The sequence below is a fragment of the Gigantopelta aegis genome, chromosome 15 (assembly GCF_016097555.1).
Source record: "Gigantopelta aegis isolate Gae_Host chromosome 15, Gae_host_genome, whole genome shotgun sequence".
In the NCBI taxonomy this organism is placed as follows: Eukaryota; Metazoa; Mollusca; class Gastropoda; order Neomphalida; family Peltospiridae; genus Gigantopelta; species Gigantopelta aegis.
In genome coordinates, this window is record NC_054713.1 from 10,462,734 (window position 1) to 10,482,223 (window position 19,490).

Below are 19,490 nucleotides of genomic sequence, written 5' to 3' on the forward strand. Positions count from 1 at the left end.
AATACATCGGGCGCAATTAAAAAAGTACATTTAAAATTCAGCTCAGAGACGGGGAAACGAACCGTTTTGTTTTATAAGTCATAAAACGATGGCGCTTATCCATAATTGGACTCGGCGGCTCCTGTGCTCTATCCCGGTCCGGTTTTTAGGCGTGGTTTATTGGAAATACTAAGAAATGAAAGAATTTAACTTGTGTCTGTTTTAGAGGGTATTAAATTTTTTATAGTTTCCCCGGACTCTATATAGTCTCGATCCTGACAGTCGTTCGTCAGTTTTCGGGTCTTCGAAGCGCAGCTCCGTTAAAGAAAGGTGAACAATCGAGTTTCACCAAGATGAAGGTAAGAATGATAACTCTGTTTTTGAAAGCGACTGTCATGAGTTTGATACCATAGTTAATTAACATGTATTCGAGTAACAAAGATTTTTTGAATTTTATAATTACAGATTATTGTTTAATTGTTGTTCTGTTTAGAATGTTAATGTCTAGTCAAAAAAATTGAGTAAAGTTTGTTTTAACGACACCACTAGAGCACATTGATTTAGTAATCATCGGCTATTGGATGTCAAACGTAGTAATTTTGACGTATAGTCTTAAAGATGAAACCCGTTACATTTTTCCATTAGTAGCAAGTGTTCTTTTATATGCACCACCCCACAGACAGGACAGCACATACTACGACCTTTGATAAACCAGTCGTGGTGCACTGGCTAGAAAGAGAAATAGCCCAATGGGTTCCACCGACGGGGATCGATGATAGACCGATAGCGCAGCAGGCGGACGCTTTACCACTGGGCTACGCCTCCAACTAACAAAGACTGTTTAAATTTTTAAATTACAGATTAATGTTTGTTTTTAATGTTCTGTTTAGAATATTAAAATTTATTTTGTTTAACGACACCACTAGAACACATTGATTTATTAATCATCGGCTATTGGATGTCAACCATATGGTAATTTTTTTCCATTAATAGAAAGGGATCTTTTATATGCACCACCTCACAGGCAGGATAGCACATACCACGGCCTTTGATATACCAGTCGTGGTGCCTTGGCAGTGACGAGAAATAGCCCATTGGGCCCATCGATCCCAGACCAACTGCGCATCAAGCGAACGTTTTACCACTGGGCTACGTCCCGCCCCATTTATTAATGTCTAGTCAAAATTATTGAGTAGTTTGAGCTACTAAGAACAGCAGGACGGTCAGAATGACGCAGAAACACGTTGACACCCAATAGCCGATGTATTTGTCGTGCTGGGGTGTCGTTAAACATTAATTTATTCATTCATTCATTCTGAAACACATTGGATATTCAGACGCATTTGAGGTAAATTTAGTCGTTAAAAAACTATTTAGTTACAGTATCATCAAACTAGGGATAATTAAAAAAAATTGTTGCTGTTGCTGTGAATTGCAATTCGCAATTTTGTTCATATTTTGTTAATTGTATTTTTTTTAAACATATTTATTATTTTAAAATCCAGTTGCTGTAACTGCTGCCACAGCTGTGAAGCTATATCCTAATTATTACTAAGATTTTCAAATTTTTTTTTTTTTTTTTTTGGGGTAAAATTATTTTCGTGCTTTTATCCAATTAAGGTTCAAGCACGCTGTCCCTTGCTTCTAATGACAACTCGTGTAGCTGGTTTCCTCTCTAAGACTGTATGGCAGAATTACCAAGTGTTTGACACCCAATAGCCGATAATTAATTAATTATAATCATTGCGCAAGTGGTGTGCTCATCACAGACATCTCTTCATTATGTTACATTATTACTTCGAACTTCTTTGCTTAAGTTTTCAAATCATGCATGTTGTTGTAGTAGTGACAGGAACAGCCATGCATCCCCAACCTTTCCCCCGTGTTGTGCTCATTCCGCAAAAACATCGAATTGATAGATGTACCTCCACCCCACCCCCACCTTCCACTACCACTTTCAAATATACTCCGGTATGTTCGGTACAAAATTAATTTGATGGGAAAAAACAATAACAACAAAAAAACTTTGGAATCTAAGTCCAGAGACTTAAATTAACCAGTGAGCTATACACACACGCACACACGCACACACACACACACACACACACACACACACACACGCACACACACAAAAAGAATATTAAAAACAAAGTAATAATAACAATATAAATAAAACAAAAATAAAAATAAAACGTATTTATTAAAACATTTTCAGGGTGTGTTTGCTGTGGTCACGGTCCTAACTGTCGCGGTAGCGTCAGCGTCATACATTCCCCAACACGTCTACGGCGGCGCAGCCGGAATCTACGGCAACGCCGGTCGAGCCTACCACACCAATGGGGGTGCAGGTAGACTTTACGACCAGTACGCCGCCTACGGTGCTGACCGCGGAGTGAACGGAGGCCGCCACGCCGACAACGCCGCCAACTACGCTCGAGCCCGCAACTACAAAAACAACATGGCCACCCACGGCGCCAACCACTACGCCGACGGCGCCGCCCAGCATAACGACAAACTCTACGCTGATCACGCCCACAGCGCTAACGCAGGACATCACGACAACGCCGCTAGCGCCTCCAACGGTCACCAAGCTGGCAAGGCCGCGAGCTATTATAACCACGCCAATGGCAACAACCATTATAATAAGGTAAGATATGATGTGCGAATGTGTGTGGAGAAAACGTTGAATATGGATAATAACTGAGAAATATTTCTCTGTATTATTTTAAAGAAAGCTTATAATGCAGTTTGTTATACAAAAAAAACCCACCCTGCTTACATGGACATATTTATACATATAATTTTGAAGAAAGCTTATGCAATTTGTTGTACAAGAAATCCACTTACTAAGACATATTTCTACATATAATTTTGAAGAATGCTTATTCAATTTGTTATACAAGAAAACCACTTACTGAGACATATTTCTACATATTATTTTAAAGAAAGCATATGTAATTTGTTATACAAGAAAACCACTTGCCTTGTGCTTACTTGTTGTACTACTGTTTAGAAAATACGTCATCTTTATATTTTACAAGGTAGTTGTCAAGGGAGGATGCACCTTAACACTAGCAGTCACGTAGCCCTCTCGATATTGCATTTTTCATAGAATAGTTAAATACTAGTTTAATATTACGAGTAAGCTCGAACACGATAACACTAAACAAACTAAGTGCGTTATCAGTTAGGAAAATGTATTTATCTAATACACAGAACTTGGCCATAATTTTGTTGTTGAAAATTAACAAACTGTCATATACAGTAATCTCTAGTCCTAAAAAAACATATAAACAGGGCAAGGCTACAGGCCATTTCATTTAGGGTTCATCGAAGTCGGTAACAACCTCAATAGATAGATAAATAACTAAATAAAGATATAAATAAATACAGAAGTAAATAAATGCATTTATTAAATACACGAATGAATGAATAAGAAAGTAAGTAAGTAAGTAAGAAAAGTAAGTAAGTAAGTAATATAATAAAGACATTCCCATTTGCTACGGATTGGAAATCGCATACTGTGACCACACCTTTATAATAAATAAATAAATAAATAAATAAATAAATAAATAAATAAATAAATATAAAAGGCATTCCCGTTTGCTGCGGATTGAAAATCGCGTGGTTTGATCACAACTTTGTAATAAATAAATAAAATAAAATAAAATAAAATAAAATAAAATAAAGGTATGCATTCCAATTTGCAACGTATTGAAGAAATCGCATTGTGTGACCACACCTTCATAATACATAAATCAATAAAAACTAAATAACTAAATAATAAAAATAATAATTTCAGGGCGACAGATACGGCGACCACGTGAACTACGCCTACGACAAAAAGTACGGCCACAAAAAACACGAAGACGGCGACTACTACCTCGACGACCACACCGACTCCAAGAGCCTGGACCAGTACAACGACCACCAGGACGCCGCCAACGCCAAGGCCGCCGACAGCGCCGACCACAAACACGCCCACAACGCCGGCTACCACAACGCTGGCCAGAAGTACGGCGACAACGCCCACGCCAAGAACTACGGAGACTCCAAGTACGGCGACGTTGCCAACAACGCGCAAGCCCACGACGGCTCCAACCACGTGCACGACGCCAAGTACAACGCTGCCGCCGGAAGCGACCGCTACTTCGACAAGGCTCACAACTCCGCCATCAAGAAATACGACGACTACGCTAACAGGAATGGAGCATACAAGAAAGGTTACGGAGGTAAGCGTCTTGTATAATAGGAAATCGTATCGTGTGGCGTCGTCTTAAAAAAAAAACCCCAAACCCCCCAAACCACCCCTCCCCCCGCCCCAACAAAAAAAAAAAACCCCACCCAACCCCACAATAATTTGATTGTCTGTAGTCTGTTCATTTTGCGTGTGTTTTTTGCGTCAAAAGGGAACCGATAAATTGACGTGTAATGCTAGGATCAGGCAACCACTAAGGTACATTTTGCTTGTCCGAGCAGATTTTCACTTGTCAGGACAAACGGACAAGTGCTTATTTCGAACACTGGTTATAATAAACCAATTCGTCTTTTCCAATTTGATGCAAACTGACTCAGTGGCAGATCCAGAAAATCCATTGATGCAAACAGACTATATAAATAGTCAAATGATTGAAAGAAATGTTTTATTTAACGACGCACTTAACACATTTTAATTACGGTTATATGGAGTCAGACATATGGTTAAGGACCACACAGATATTGAGAGAGGAAACCCGATATCGCCACTTCATGGGCTACTATTTCCGATTAGCAGCAAGGGATCTTTTATATGCACCATCCCACAGACAGGATAGCACATACCACGGCCTTTGATATACCAGTCGTGGTGCACTAGCTGTGACGATAACACAATGTCGCTGTCGTTTTTTTAAATAAAAGTTATAAGGTGTAGGTAAAACAAATTCATACAGGATAATATTTATCCGTAAATTCAGAAATATAAAATATTGTGTAAAACTATTAAATACGGATAACTGCATTTTGAAAATTTGGTATGAAACTTTAATAGATGATATTAATCTCCCTAGATTTAATAGGGCTCCATCTGTTTTAAATATTTTATTGAGATTAACACATATATGTTGAGAATAAGACAATAGTAAAACAATGACTTAATGATCAACTTCTTCAAGAACGTAATTATATAACTCATTCATCATGTAAAGGACTTTTATATCAAAATTTAAATTCTACTCATAATATTTATTTATTATTGTGTTCTCCAGGTAAAATAGGTTACGGAAACCACGCTGCAAGCTACGGCGGTGCTCACAACCACGCTGACGCTGCCAACCGCCGAGTAGGCGCCCATGCCGCCAACGTCGCCCACGCAAACGGCCGAGACTCGAGCAGGGCCAGCAAGTACGGTTACGACCACGGCGACAACAGCCAGCGACACGGGTCCGGCCACGCCGACCGCAACGGCTTCAAGCATCACTCTGGCGCTTCCGTTGCCGGCCGAAACGCCTTCGGACAGAAGTACGGCAACTCCGCCGCCCAGGCCGGTGCCGGCGCCGCCCACCACGATAACTACGCCGACAAACACGTCGCCAACGTTCTGAAGCGCGTGTACCACGACAAGGCCGCCAACCACCGCACCGCCAAGAAGTTCCACCACTCCAGCGGCAACAGCGGATCCGATTACGAGAGACTGGTGTACGACCGAAAGAAGTTCAACGACGACTACGGCACACAGGGACACCACCACGACGCCGACGGCAAGGCCCTCAAGAAGGGCTACTACCAGAACCAGCAGGCCCAGGCGGCGCTCCACAACGACAAGTACGCCCAGAACTACGGCCGCGGTCGCTACAACAACGCCAACAACAACTACTACAGGGCCGGCGACCGCGCCCACCAGAGGAACTACAACGACAACGGCCACGCCAACGCCGCCGGGGCCAACGCCGCCCACGCCGGTGCCAAGTACAACGACTACCAGCACGGCTACGGTCAGAGCCGTCACGGTGCCCTAGCCAACGGCTACCACAACGGCGCTAGTGCCGCACGCGGCTACGGCAGCCTTGGTGGTCAACACTCGGGGCCCGCCGCCGCTGGTTTCGTAGGCGTCGGAGTCGCCGGAGTCGCCGGAGTCGCCGGAGTCGCCGGACGTGGAATCGTTGGTAATGGATTCGCCGGACACGGTGTAGGATTCGCCGGACACGGAGTAGGAATTGCCGGACACGGAGTAGGATTCCCCGGACACGGAGTAGGAATTGCCGGACACGGGGTAGGAGTTGTCGGACACGGAGTAGGAATTGCCGGACACAGGGTAGGAGTTGTCGGACACGGAGTAGGAATTGCCGGACACGGGGTAGGAGTTGCCGGACGAGTTTATCCAAGGTATTCATACAACGCTTACCCAGGCTACTACTACAACGGATACAACAGGGCTGCCGTCCACTAAGTAGCAGACATTATCACTGACTGTGTAAAAATAATTGCTTGTTTACTTTCTGTACTGGAAGTCTTCAAATGTAAAACTGGTGGTTTTAAAAAATGTCTTGTATTTTGATTTTTTATTTTTCGTTGTATATTTTTTTTTCGTCTATTGATGCAAATATGGGGTAGATCCACAAATATATGTTCTGAAGAAGTGTCCTACTTTTGTTGGTTTCTTATTGGGATGTTAAGTTAGGAAGGAAGTGTTTTATTTATCGACGCACTTTATTTATTTAAGGATCACACGTATATTGAGAGAGGAAACCCACTGTCGCCACTTCATGGGCTACTGTTTTCGATTAGCAGCAAGGGATCTTTTATATGCACCATCCCACATGGGCTACTCTTTTCGATTAACAGCAAGGGATCTTATATATGCACCATCACTCACGGGCTACTCTTTTCCATTAGCAGCAATGGCTCTTTTATATGCACCATCCCACAGACAGGATAGTACATACCACGGCATTTGTTATACCAGTTGTAGAGCACTGGCTGGAACGAGAAATAGCCCAATGGGTCCACCGACGAGGATCGATCCTTGACCGACCGCGTATCAAGCGAACGCTTTACCACTGGGCTACGTTTCGCCCCTTAAGTTAGATTCAAAGGCGCACAATGATTGCAAGCAAAGGTAAAACTTTGTGGGCGTGAAAATTTAACAGTCATGCTAGTCTAGTGATACCATCGAAATAATATCATACGACTTCAAAGTTAAAAGTTTGTTTTGTTTAACGACATCACTAGAGCACATTGATTAATTCATCATTGGCTATTGAATGTCAAACATTTCATGATTATAACACGTAGTCATCAGAGGAAACCCGCTACATTTTTTAAATTAGCAGCAAGGGATCTTTTATAAGCACTTTCCCGCAGACAGGAAAGCACACACAACGACCTTTGACCAGTTGTGGTGGTGACTTCAAAGCGTCTATCGACACCCACTGTTCTGTTTCCAATCAAAGATCAATACCAGGCTATGCATTTAGCACAAGTCCGTGCTTTAGCGAATCCAAGATTTTGCGTCGGAAGCATAATGCTAGGCTAAGACTGTCAACTGGCACGATGAAGTTGGCCATCGTGAGAGCTGGAGCCTAATTCACAAAGGTCTCAGGCTCTGCTAGACAACAAAGCATCCTTTTTGTAAGTCTTTTAGCATTGCACTGCAAGATCGCACAGTTGCGAGAGTTTAGTGAATTAGGCCCCAGAAAGTTGGCCAACTTTGTCGCGGCAGTTGGTAGTCTGACACTAGCATAATATTATGAGATGGAATCCCCAAATATCTATATTACATCATTTTAGGATTCCGGAAGAATCATCAAGAGTAAACATCCTCAACTTCATATGTACAGAGCATTCCGACACATTGAACATATGGGATACTCTTTTCGTTTATCAGCAAGTAATCAATTACACGAACGATCCCAGAGTTAGAGTGATACATACCACAGCCTTTGTTACATCAGGGCCCGTGCTGTATAAAACGTTTAGCATCCAGACTAAATCTCTAATGACGCCACACACGTACAGGTTGTATGGCGTTGTCATGACTTTACTGTCTCAGACTGTTCGAGTCTCGAGTCTAGACTCTAATGACGCCAGAGACGTACAATTTGTATGGCGTTATCGTGACATTATACTGTCTCACACTCTATTGGAGTCTCGAGTCTAGACTCTAAAAGCTCAGACTACAAATGGACCCACCGACGGGGATTGATCCCCAATACTAGATCTATCGCTCGACAGCCGAAATCTTACATTATATAAGTGGTCTCTTGAGACTATCCTGTAGGAATAGCCTCTTTGGTGGCAGCAATGGGATTCGTCTCAGTATCCTGTCTAGGTGTACTTGATGAAACAACCATGTTACACACCATGACAATCGAACATTTAATTTATAGGCGATCCCAGTATAAAAAGAAAGGAATGTTTTATTTAACGACGCGCTCAACACATTTTATTTACGGTTATATTGCATCAGACATATGGTTAAGGACCACACAGATATTGAGAGAGAAAACCCGCTGTCGCCACTTCATGGGCTACTCTTTTCGATTAGCAGCAAGGGATCGTTTATATGCACAATCCCACGGACAGGATAGCACATACCACGGCCTTTGATATACCAGTCGTGGTGCACTGGCTGGAACGAGAAATAGCCCAATGGGCCCACCGACGAGGATCGATCCCAGTATATGCTCATTACAGCATATATTCGTAGACTCACACTAGTGGGTTTTCGGTCGTGCTCCGTAGAGCGGCTGTCGTATCGTATGAGCTTTGTTTTGTTAAACGACACCACTAGAACACATTGATTTATTAATCATCGGTTCTTGGATGTCAAACATTTTGTATTTTTGACATATATATATTTCCCATTAGTAGCAAGGCATCTTTTATATGCACTATCTGACAGACATGATAACACATACCACGGCCTTTAATAATACCAGTCATGGTGCACTGGCTGGAACGAGAAATAGCCCAATGGGTCCACCGGTGGGTATTGATCCTAGTGGTTATCATATGAAGTAAATATTAACCATCCACAGAACAATTACAAATGATTCGCATTCAGCTTCAATATTCACTTTCAAAGAGGCATTGATACCAAATCTCCATCTATTTTAAAACCGAGGCTCTTATATTTCAATTTGATTTTACCTCTGCTTTTATTAAATTTACTGGATTGACTATAGCTGCAAAGTTCTACAAATCCGCTAGCCCGATGCCCGGGGCTAGTGCTTTTTAACATCGGACTAGCGACGAATGCAAATCTAAGCTCAATGGGTTAATGGGTTTATATATATATATATATATATATATATATATATATATATATATATATATATATATATATATATATATATATATATATATATAAACCCACAAAAAACCCCAACAACAACCACCTCACAAAAACCACACAACTAAAAACAAACACAAAAAAGCGATAAAAAATTTTCATTCACTGAAATTTGATAAAAATAACCCCATATTATTTACCCCGTTGCTTAGCCTTTGGAAAGTTAAAGTTTGTTTTGTTTAACGACACCACTACAGCACATCAATTTTATGAATCATTGGCTACTGGATGTCAAACAAATTTAATAATTTTGACATAGTCTTAGAAAGGAAACCCGCTGCATTTTTTCATTAGTAGGAAGGGATCTTTTATATGCACCATCCCACAGAGAGGATAGCACATACCACGGCCTTTGATATACCAGTCGCGGTGCACTGCTTGTAACGAGAAATAACCCAATGGGCCCACCGACGGGGATCGATCCCAGACCGACCGCGCATCAAGAGGATACGAGATGGTACCAATATTAAACAAAGTAAAGTCCAGAAAATAGTAATAATGGTAATAGGCAATGCACTGGAATAACAAATATAATTTACGTAATTAAACAATAGGAAGTCTTTGAGAACCGAAATAATGTCTCCTGAAATAGCTAAATATATCATAGAGTGGAATTTTATTGCCGAAAGTCGAATATAACATGGCGAAACAGATGAAAGGTCAGTTTAGAACTATATATTTGAAGAGCAAAGTGGATTATGTAATTCCTCAATAAAGAAGAGAGAGAGAGAGAGAGAGAGAGAGAGAGAGAGAGAGAGAGAGAGAGAGAGAGAGAGAGAGAGAGAGAGAGAGAGAGAGAGAGAGAGAGGAGACAGAGAGAGAGAGACAGAGAGAGAGAGAGACAGAGAGAGAGAGAGAGGACAGAGAGAGAGAGAGAGAGAGAGAGAGAGAGAGAGAGAGAGAGAGAGAGAGAGAGAGAGAGAGAGAGAGAGAGGAGAGAGAGAGAGAGACAGAGAGAGAGAGACAGAGAGAGAGAGAGAGAGAGGAGACAGAGAGAGAGAGAGAGAGAGAGAGAGAGAGAGAGAGAGAGGAGAGAGAGAGAGAGAGAGAGAGAGAGAGAGAGAGAGAGTTACCCTTCTTTAAGATAATGGAAAACAGTCATACTGCCATAAACTTTACGAGACGCTCACCTATGGCAATAACTACAGTTTATGTATGATATCGACCCACAGCAAAGCGCATTAATTTATATGACTTTAGTGTCACTTCACTTTAATTATTCCACGATTCGCAGTGCCATATACATAAGCAAACTGACTGCTTATTTATTCTTTTGTTCCTGTGAATAATTCACCGGGTGAAATTTAATATTTTTTTATACCATACATTTTATTGAGGCGATCTACTGTTTATTACTTATTTAATGATCGTATTTAAGACAATGTTTGAACTTCTCGATTAGCACAAATCTTCCTTACAGTCAAGGTTTCGGAAGGAAGAACGAATGAAGACGCTCGAAATACAAAACTAGCCGTGCCTAGAGTAAAATAAATAGGGTGATGATGATAATAACTAGTTTAACGTGCCCATATACCACTAGGGTTTCGAACACGCCCATCCCGAGTCAGACCTCCGATAAGATTGGTGGCCCGACTCGGGATGGAGGGGGGTGGGGGTGGGAGGTTGGGGGGGAGGGTTGGGGGGGTCTTGAAAATGGGCAGAATTTTGAAAATAGCAATTAATAAAAACGTTAATTGATTAAATAAAAAAAAAGGTTACAAGCCAAAAATAAAAAAGACTGCTCGGCCGAATATTTATATAATTTGGAGCATTTTAGAAGGACAGTCCAAAATTAAATAAGAGAAAGAAGAAAGGATCGGACTATTTAATAATATTTAAAAAAAGAAAAAAAAAAGAAGAAGTAATTTCGACATAAAAGTTTGAACGCAGATCTAAAAGTTTAAAGTCCGATCGATATGTTCACGCGAGTGGCCTCGTTAAGGCCATTTGGGTGCACAACTTAAAGGGACGAGATGGGTTGCATCCCGTCAAGAAAACCCCTAGATTGACAGTCAATAGACGTTGAAGGTGTAGTGCTGTGCTGAAATACAGATCTTGAGAAGCCGGATCCGTCTGAACGAGAGAGTATCAGACTAGGGTATAGTCCAGTCGTCATGGGTTGGTATAGTGGTGCGGACGGGCCCGATTCCGGAGGATACGATAAATAGGGTGGTGTGGATAATACAAATCAGTGGCGGATCCAGAAAATCTCTTTAGGGGGATGAGATGAGTCGGAATGCCAATGGAACTTTGGGGAGGTTTGGAGGAAGATCGTTAAAAAAATATAATGAATATATAATAAAATTAGAACTGTCGCAAAATTTACTGAGTAGTCTTCACAGATTGTTTATCTCGAAAATGGAAGTGTTCGTGTATTTCAACTGAATCAACACCTGCGCCCAGGACAGGCGTGCGCTACAACAGCTTGTTCTGAATGTGCACGTAAAACCATATGAGCTGACCTGACCAGCAACTGAATACCTTGCCGCTATTTAAAATTTACGCCCCTACGAAGCAGATACGAGCTGATATTAGGACACACACACACACACACACATACAGAGAGAGAGAGAGAGAGAGAGAGAGAGAGAGAGAGAGAGAGAGAGAGAGAGAGAGAGAGAGAGAGAGAGAGAGAGAGAGAGAGAGAGAGAACCGCAACTAGCTGGGGGGGGGGGGGGGGGGCAGCGGCAAGAAATTATAGAAACTTAAAAGAAAATTCTCTTCTTGACCGTTTAAGGGTTTTTAGACTATTACCTATTCAGTTCCCCCCCCCCCCCCCGAACAAAAAATCCTAGCTACGGCCCTCACACACACACACACACACACACACACACACACACACACACACACACACACACACACATAGACGGACATGTACAGAAACCATTAGAAAATATTGGCTTGTTGTTTTAGTTTTAATCTTTTAATGTTTCCCGGCTAACAAAATATTGTTTGACGATTAAATATACTTAGAATATTAAACAAGTTAAAACTAAAATTTGTTTTGTTTAATGACACCACTATAGCACATTGATGTCAAACATTGGGTATAGTCTTAGAGAGGAAACCCGCTACATTTTTACATTAGCAGCAAGGGATCTTTTATATGCACCATCCCACAGACAGAATAGCACATACCACGGCCTTTGATATTCCAGTCGTGGTGCACTGGGTATAACGAAAAATAGCCCAATGGGCCCAGCGACGGGTATCGATCCTAGACAAAACCTTTTTTACCACTGGGCTACGTCCCGCCACAAGAATATCAATGTCTGGGCATCCTGTATCGTTCTGCTTGTCCTAATCTTTGATAGCTCGTGCGTCAGAAATAGCCCAATAAGTCCACCGCCGGTGATCGACCCAAAACCGACCGCGTATCAAGCGAATGCTTTACCACTGGGTTACGTCCCACCCCCTTGGTTTCTGAGATCAACTTCACGAGCATTAATAATGTGGACTAATATTACCACTGCACCAGTTAATACTAAGATATCAAACACTATAAAAAAACCCCAAACATTTCTTGTGCGTCAGTTTAATTGGTTTGTACATATATATTAATAACGGTGTTTGTCATATTTCTGAAGTGATATAATGATATTTTTTGGCGTAGCTCTTTCCCTATTCTTTTAGTTTGGTTGTTTTACTGTTTTCAAGTTTGGCTAATTTTCACGCGCCAGATAAAAATACAAGTCAAACAATCAGATCGACAATAAATATTCCTTTTATTAAATTATAAAGTCTCTTGACATCCAACTTTAATAGATACCGTTATGCAGAACTCCGGCCCCGTGGATCCCTGCACCATGAACACCAACACCATGCACACCGGCATGACCAACTCCAACACCAGCTAAGCCGACGCCGTTAAATCCAAAGCCACGAGCTCCAAAACCGAATCCTTTGCCAGCTCCAAGGATTCCAAATCCAAGACCGTGGGGGGCAACTCCATGGACACCGAGTCCAGCACCATGGACTCCATGGACTCCTAGTCCAGCACCATGGACTCCATGAGCAACGCCATGGACACCGGCTCCAGTGAGACCAAGACCTAGTCCACGGACGCCAAACCCGAATCCCTTGCCTGCTCCAAAACCTCCAAATCCAAGACCGTGAGGGGCACCATTGTATCCGAATCCAAATCCAGCGCCATGCAGACCTGCTCCGTGGACGCGTAGACCAACAGCATGAGGGGCGACTCCACGGTGACCCAGATGTCCAACTCCAGCCAAACCGAGACCGTTGAAGCCGAATCCCCTAGCTCCGAATCCAAATCCTCTTCCTCCCAGAACACCAGCTCCGTAGACTCCTCCTAGTCCGACACCGTGGGGGACAACACCATGGACTCCCAGCCCTGCGCCATGATGAGCAACCCCGTGGACACCAGCTCCAGCCAGACCAAGCCCGTTGAAAGCCAAAACCGAACCCGTTTCCAAAAACACCAGCTCCATGGGCTCCCAGACCGTGTGGGGCAACACCGTGAAGCCCAGCGACTCCAACTCCTGCCAGGCCAAGACCGCTGAATCCAAGACCTCGTACTCCGTGAATCCCTCCGCCGAGGACTCCGAATCCAAGACCATGGGGTGCAGCAGCGACTCCGTGAAGACCTAGACCATAGGCATGGGGGACGACTCCGGCATGACCAACACCTCCTAGACCAACACCACGAACTCCTCCCAAAAGACCAGCACCACGAACTCCTAGACCGCGAGCTCCCAAACCGTAAAGGGGTCCGCGGATCCCTGCGCCGTAGCCATTATGGACTCCGAATCCTCTAACTCCGACTCCGTAGATCCCGTTGCCGTACACTCCAGCGCCGTAAGGTTTGGCTCCGTAGACGCCGGCGCCATGGCCAGCAATGACTCCAGCCCCGACGACTCCAACACCGCGGTGTCCAAGAGTTGGCCCGATCAAACCGTTGCCGTAAACTCCGGCGCCGTGAAGTCCGACTCCGAAGACTCCGGCTCCGTGAAGTCCGGCACCGTGAAGTCCAGCTCCGTGAAGTCCAGCTCCGTGAAGTCCGACTCCATGAAGTCCTGCTCCGTGAAGTCCAGCTCCGTGAAGTCCAGCTCCGTGAAGTCCGACTCCGTGAAGTCCAGCTCCGCGAACACCGACCACTCCATGTCCTAGACCATTTCCGAGTCCCAGTCCGAGTCCGAATCCAACACCGCCTTTCAGACCAGTTCCAATTGGACCGTAACCTGGAATAGTAACAAGAAAAGATTTTTTTTTAATATAGTGTTTAATATCTTAGTATTAACTGGTGCAATGATGATATTAATCCACACTATTAATACTCGTGAAGTTGATCCAGTAACCAAGGGGCTGTACGTAGCCCAGTGGTAAAGCGCTCGCTTAATGCGCGGTTAGGTTTGGGGTCGATCCCCAGTTGGTGGACCCATTGGGCTATTTCTCGCTCCAGCCTGTGCGTCTCGACTGGTATATCAAAGGCCGTGGTACAGATGGTGCATATAAAAGATCCCTTGCTACTAATGGACAAAAGTAGCGTGTTTCCTTTCTTAGACTCTATGTCAAAATTACCAAATGTTTGACATCCAATGTGCTCTAGTGGTGTCGTTAAAATAATACAAAAACTAAACAACTTTAAATTCAGAAACCATTTCTTGACTTTCTTTTCATAAATGGCATTATACTTTGGTTTTGTTATTATGGTTCTTTATAACTTTCTTTGGTGATACACATTCATTGGCGGTTCCAGTGTGAGGTTACGGAGGTTCCGTGATCGCCCCTCCCCTTGCCCATTTGAAGTTCTCCTTTTAATCACTTTTTTTTAATTTTTAAAAATACATCATCCACAATATACACCACTAATTGCTCTGAGCATCTATATATTTTTTTTTAAAAAGGGGCAGGATTTAGCTTAGTCGGTTGAGTTGAGTGCTCGCTTGAGGTGCTTGCGTCGCAGGATTGACATGTGGCCGAAAGTTACGAACTTCCCCGAAGGGATTCCTCGGATTTTCCACCAACGTAAAACAAAAATGAAAAAAACACAAAAACAAACAAAACAAATTAGATCCACTACTGTTAAAGGCGCAGACCCTAGTTTCAACTCGTAAAAATGGACACTAAGTTTAGTTATTCTACAAACCTGTAACACATTGGGATAAAGTTACAACAGAGTGAACGAAGAGTCTGCAACGTTAAAACTGGAGAACATCTTTAAACAATAGACTAGAACTCGTATCAATAACGGCTACTTCTCAGTCGCACGTGCGTTTTTAAAAAATATGATAAATGCATTTTGTGGTATTAGAAACAACAGGATGACCAGAAACACTTCGGTTTTACGGAAATAGATAATCTAAACAATAAAACATAAGTAATGTTTGATTTCGGTAATCATAGACAGCTCTAGTAGTGGAAAATATGCCTTAGTGTTTAAAAACTAGGATCCGTCCCTTTAACTTTTAAATTTTGGCCCAAAGCCCCATTTACCTGAGTATCCGTTGTAGCCGTAGCCGGAGTTCAGTCCACGACGCCCGTAGTAGTAGTCACCAGCGAAGGCCGAGCTACAAGCCACAGCCAGGACAACCAGAGATAGACAACACTGAAATCCAAAGAAAGGAATGTAAGCAAAATACAGGGTTTAAAAAAAAAAAATTGTTTGATTTGTTTGTAAGTTGTTTGTTGGTTTATTTGTTTGATTTTTGACCCGAATTGGGTTTTTTTGTTTTTTGGGTTTTTGTTTTATTTATTTATTTTTTGTTTGTTTCTGATTTGTTTTGTTTTGTTTTGTTTTGTTTTGTTTTGTTTTTGTTTATGTTTTTGTTGTTGTCGTTTTGTTTGTTTTTGGGTTTGTTTTGTTTTTATTTTTTGTTTTGCTGTTTTGTTTTGTTGTCGTTTTTTGTCCTTGTTTTTCTTTCTTTTGTTGTATAAATCAATATCATATTATACACTATAATACTATCTTAATATATAATATAATAATATTCTGTTTGAAAATAGTGTAGCAGGTATTGGCTATATCATTCCTAATGTTTGACATCCAATAGCCGATGATTTATTAATCAGTGCTCCAGTGGTATCGTTAAACAAAACAAAACTTCTAAATAATCATATATGTTCTGCTTTCCATTGTTTTACCACCTGTATTTCCCCAAGTGGATGTGCATCGTAAAACTAACGAGGTATTCCACAGGGCGTCTTGACTGGCACATAAAAAAACCTGTTTGAGAGCTTTTCTAAATCTTTAAGTATTATAAACCAATAATGTCTGCTTTCGCGGCGTAGGCATATTCCAGTAAGTGTAATAAATATTATAATTAGTTCAGACACTGAATAAACATGCGGTATATCGTTAATCTGTATTTGTTGAGGATTTAGTTTTGAAACACTATTATCACGTTTTTCTTGTTACTGTTTAATTCATCAGCATTAGTGTTTATATTAGTGCTTATATTAGTGTTTATATTAGTGTGTATATTAGTGTGTATATAAAATGGCTCAATAATTGTGTAACGACTAAGGGTGTGTATTATGATAATTTTTTTGGTATGAAGATATATCGTCATATGGGTTTCCTGTATCAAAATATATATTATAATATTTTATTTACAGAACCACCAACCGATGTAACACAATAACGACACCACTAGATCACACTGATTTATTAATCATCGGTTATTGGATGTCAAACACTTGGTCATTGTGACATATAGTCTTAGAGAGGAAACAAGCTGATTTTTTTTCATAACCAGCAAGGGATAGCACATACTATGGTATCACATACCTCGGCCTTTGATATACCAGTCGTGGTACACTGGATGGAACGAGAAATAGCCCAATAGGCCTACCGACGGAGATCGATCCTCGACCGACCGCGCATCATGCGAACGCTTTACCACTGGACTACATCCCACCCCCACAATAAACAAAATATGTACATCTTATAAGTCGAAGATTATTATTTAAATAATAAAGATATATATATATATATAATATCCTTGTACTAAAGCTTATTCAATAATGTCAGGTCCTTTCTTTTATTACATCTTTGAACACAGTTAACAAATCCAGTCGAATCTAAGACATCGGTGTTTCCGACTGACAACGAATTTGAAATACGGAAACTGCCGAGGGTATTTCTACAGATGGGTGTATCGTAATACGTATAGCCAGTGTCAGTGGTGTAGTGGTTAAGCCAATGGACTTAAGGTCGGAAGGTACTGGGTTCGCAGCCCGGTACCTGCTCAAACCCAGAGCGAGTTTAACGACTCAGTAGATAGTCACTACACCGACTCACTAATCACTAATCACTATCACTAATCTACTGTCCTGGGCCCTGTTCCACGAAGGGACCTTAGCGCTAAGATCACCTTAAGTGCATATGTTAGCTGTGCAGTTATGGTGATCTTAGGGCTAAGATCGCTTCGTGGAACGGGGCCCAGGACAGACAGTCCAGATAGCTGAAGTGTTTGTCTAGGACAGCGTACTTGGACCGTAATTGGATATAAGCACGAACATAAGTATCAACCACAACATGTGGAATTTACATCTGAGGGAAATGATTCAGCCCAGGCGGTAGAGCGCTCACCTGAGGTGCTTAGATCACAGGATCAAATCCCCTTGGCGGACCAATGGTTTATTTTCCCATCCCAACCGCTTCCCAAATACTGGAATATTGTAATGCCGTGATAAGTGCTATCCTGTATGTAGGGAAAGTGTATATAAAAGATTCCTTGTTGTTAATGAAAATAGTACTGAACAGAGGAGCCGGTCGAGGTCGGCACCTGTGCCCAGGACAGGCGTGCGCTACAACAGCTTGTTCTGAATGTGCACGTTAAACACTCTGGCCTGATCTGAATGCAAATAAAATGTGGTTTCCTCTTAACACAACGTGTTAGAATTACCAGTCGTTGCCCAAACCTGAGGAAATCGTTTCGCATATAAAGGGAGGGAACTCTCATGGAAATTAGTCAATATGGATTGAGATACTATTGCTGAGTCTTTGTAGATAATTTGTTTCGATGTGTTGTGTGCAAAGTTTAACCATTTACAGTTATCATGATAATTTTGCTTTCTAGAGTGAACATAAATATGTGAGTATTCGCACTAGGGGAGAGAGAGAGAGAGAGAGAGAGAGAGAGAGAGAGAGAGAGAGAGAGAGAGAGAGAGAGAGAGAGAGAGAGAGAGAGAGAGAGAGAGAGAGAGAGAGAGAGAGAGAGAGAGCGAGAGAGAGAGAGAGAGAGAGAAAGAAGGAGACAGAGAGAAACAGAGGTAGAGACAGACAGAAAGAATCAGAAATGGAGATATAAAGAAAAAAGAGTGAGAGAGAGATAGACAGAGAGAGAGAAAGATATATAGAGAGTTAGAGAAAAAGAAATGTATAGGGTGAGAGAGATAAAGAGATATAGGTTGAGATAGAGAGAGAGAGAGAGAGAGAGAGAGAGAGAGAGAGAGAGAGAGAGAGAGAGAGAGAGAGAGAGAGAGAGAGAGAGAGAGAGAGAGAGAGAGAGACGAACAGAAAATACAAAAGATGGAACAACAAGCGCACTATGTTCTATAATATCCAGATGAACGAGCTTAAGACACATCACGAAACACCTACCTTCATTGTGGAAGATTCGACAGTGAACTAGTGAATACCAAGTGTTATTCTACAGTATATATATAGGGGTAATGATGCGGGTAGATCAGTCTGGATTCTGAGAGTTAGCAAAATTTTCGCTCTGATTCATGAATATTAAAACAGGTTATAAGTTCGCGCTGCCCATACCCATCTAATACAATAAACATGAGTACTTCCAAAAGTTACTGCATACTCGTTTAATTTAAGCAGCAAGCACAAATGACTTAAATCATTGCAATAAGCCACCCTTTTAGATACAAAAGCCGCTGGACACCAATTAAACATCACGCTTTAGTATCGACTATGGCTGGGCAGCTGTATATAAAACAGACACATAAACGAAATTGCCAGTTCAAAGTTAATTACGAATAATTACAATAAATATCCATGATCCGACCAATAAAACGATTGTGTGTGTATATATATATGCTCATCGTAAGCATGATGCTGGCTTTTTCACCTACTGTCTTACTCTCAAATGGGGACGAGACGTTGCCCAGTGCTTGAAGTGGTACAACTCTCGCTTGATGCGCGGTCAGTTTGGGATCGACCCCCGTTAGTGGGCCCATTGGGCTATTTCTCGCTCCAACT

At 41.9% G+C, this 19,490-nt stretch overlaps 2 protein-coding genes across 2 annotated transcripts; one reads left to right on the plus strand and one right to left on the minus strand.

Annotated features, from left to right (window-relative positions):
• Positions 1–294: 294 nt before the first annotated feature.
• LOC121390224 (hornerin-like) lies at positions 295–6,596 on the plus strand. The gene is made up of 4 exons (XM_041521992.1): positions 295–338; positions 2,195–2,626; positions 3,782–4,211; positions 5,226–6,596. Exons 1-4 carry the CDS (start codon positions 333–335, stop codon positions 6,404–6,406), a joined length of 2,049 nt encoding a protein of 682 aa, XP_041377926.1. The 5' UTR covers positions 295–332; the 3' UTR covers positions 6,407–6,596.
• Positions 6,597–13,068: 6,472 nt separating this feature from the next.
• Positions 13,069–18,884, minus strand: LOC121390345 (glycine-rich cell wall structural protein-like). Its single transcript, XM_041522137.1, has 4 exons — positions 18,879–18,884; positions 15,767–15,878; positions 13,958–14,511; positions 13,069–13,917 (listed from the first exon to the last, which is right to left on the minus strand). The coding sequence occupies exons 1-4, from the start codon at positions 18,882–18,884 to the stop codon at positions 13,069–13,071; spliced, it is 1,521 nt and encodes a 506-aa protein (XP_041378071.1).
• Positions 18,885–19,490: the final 606 nt, after the last annotated feature.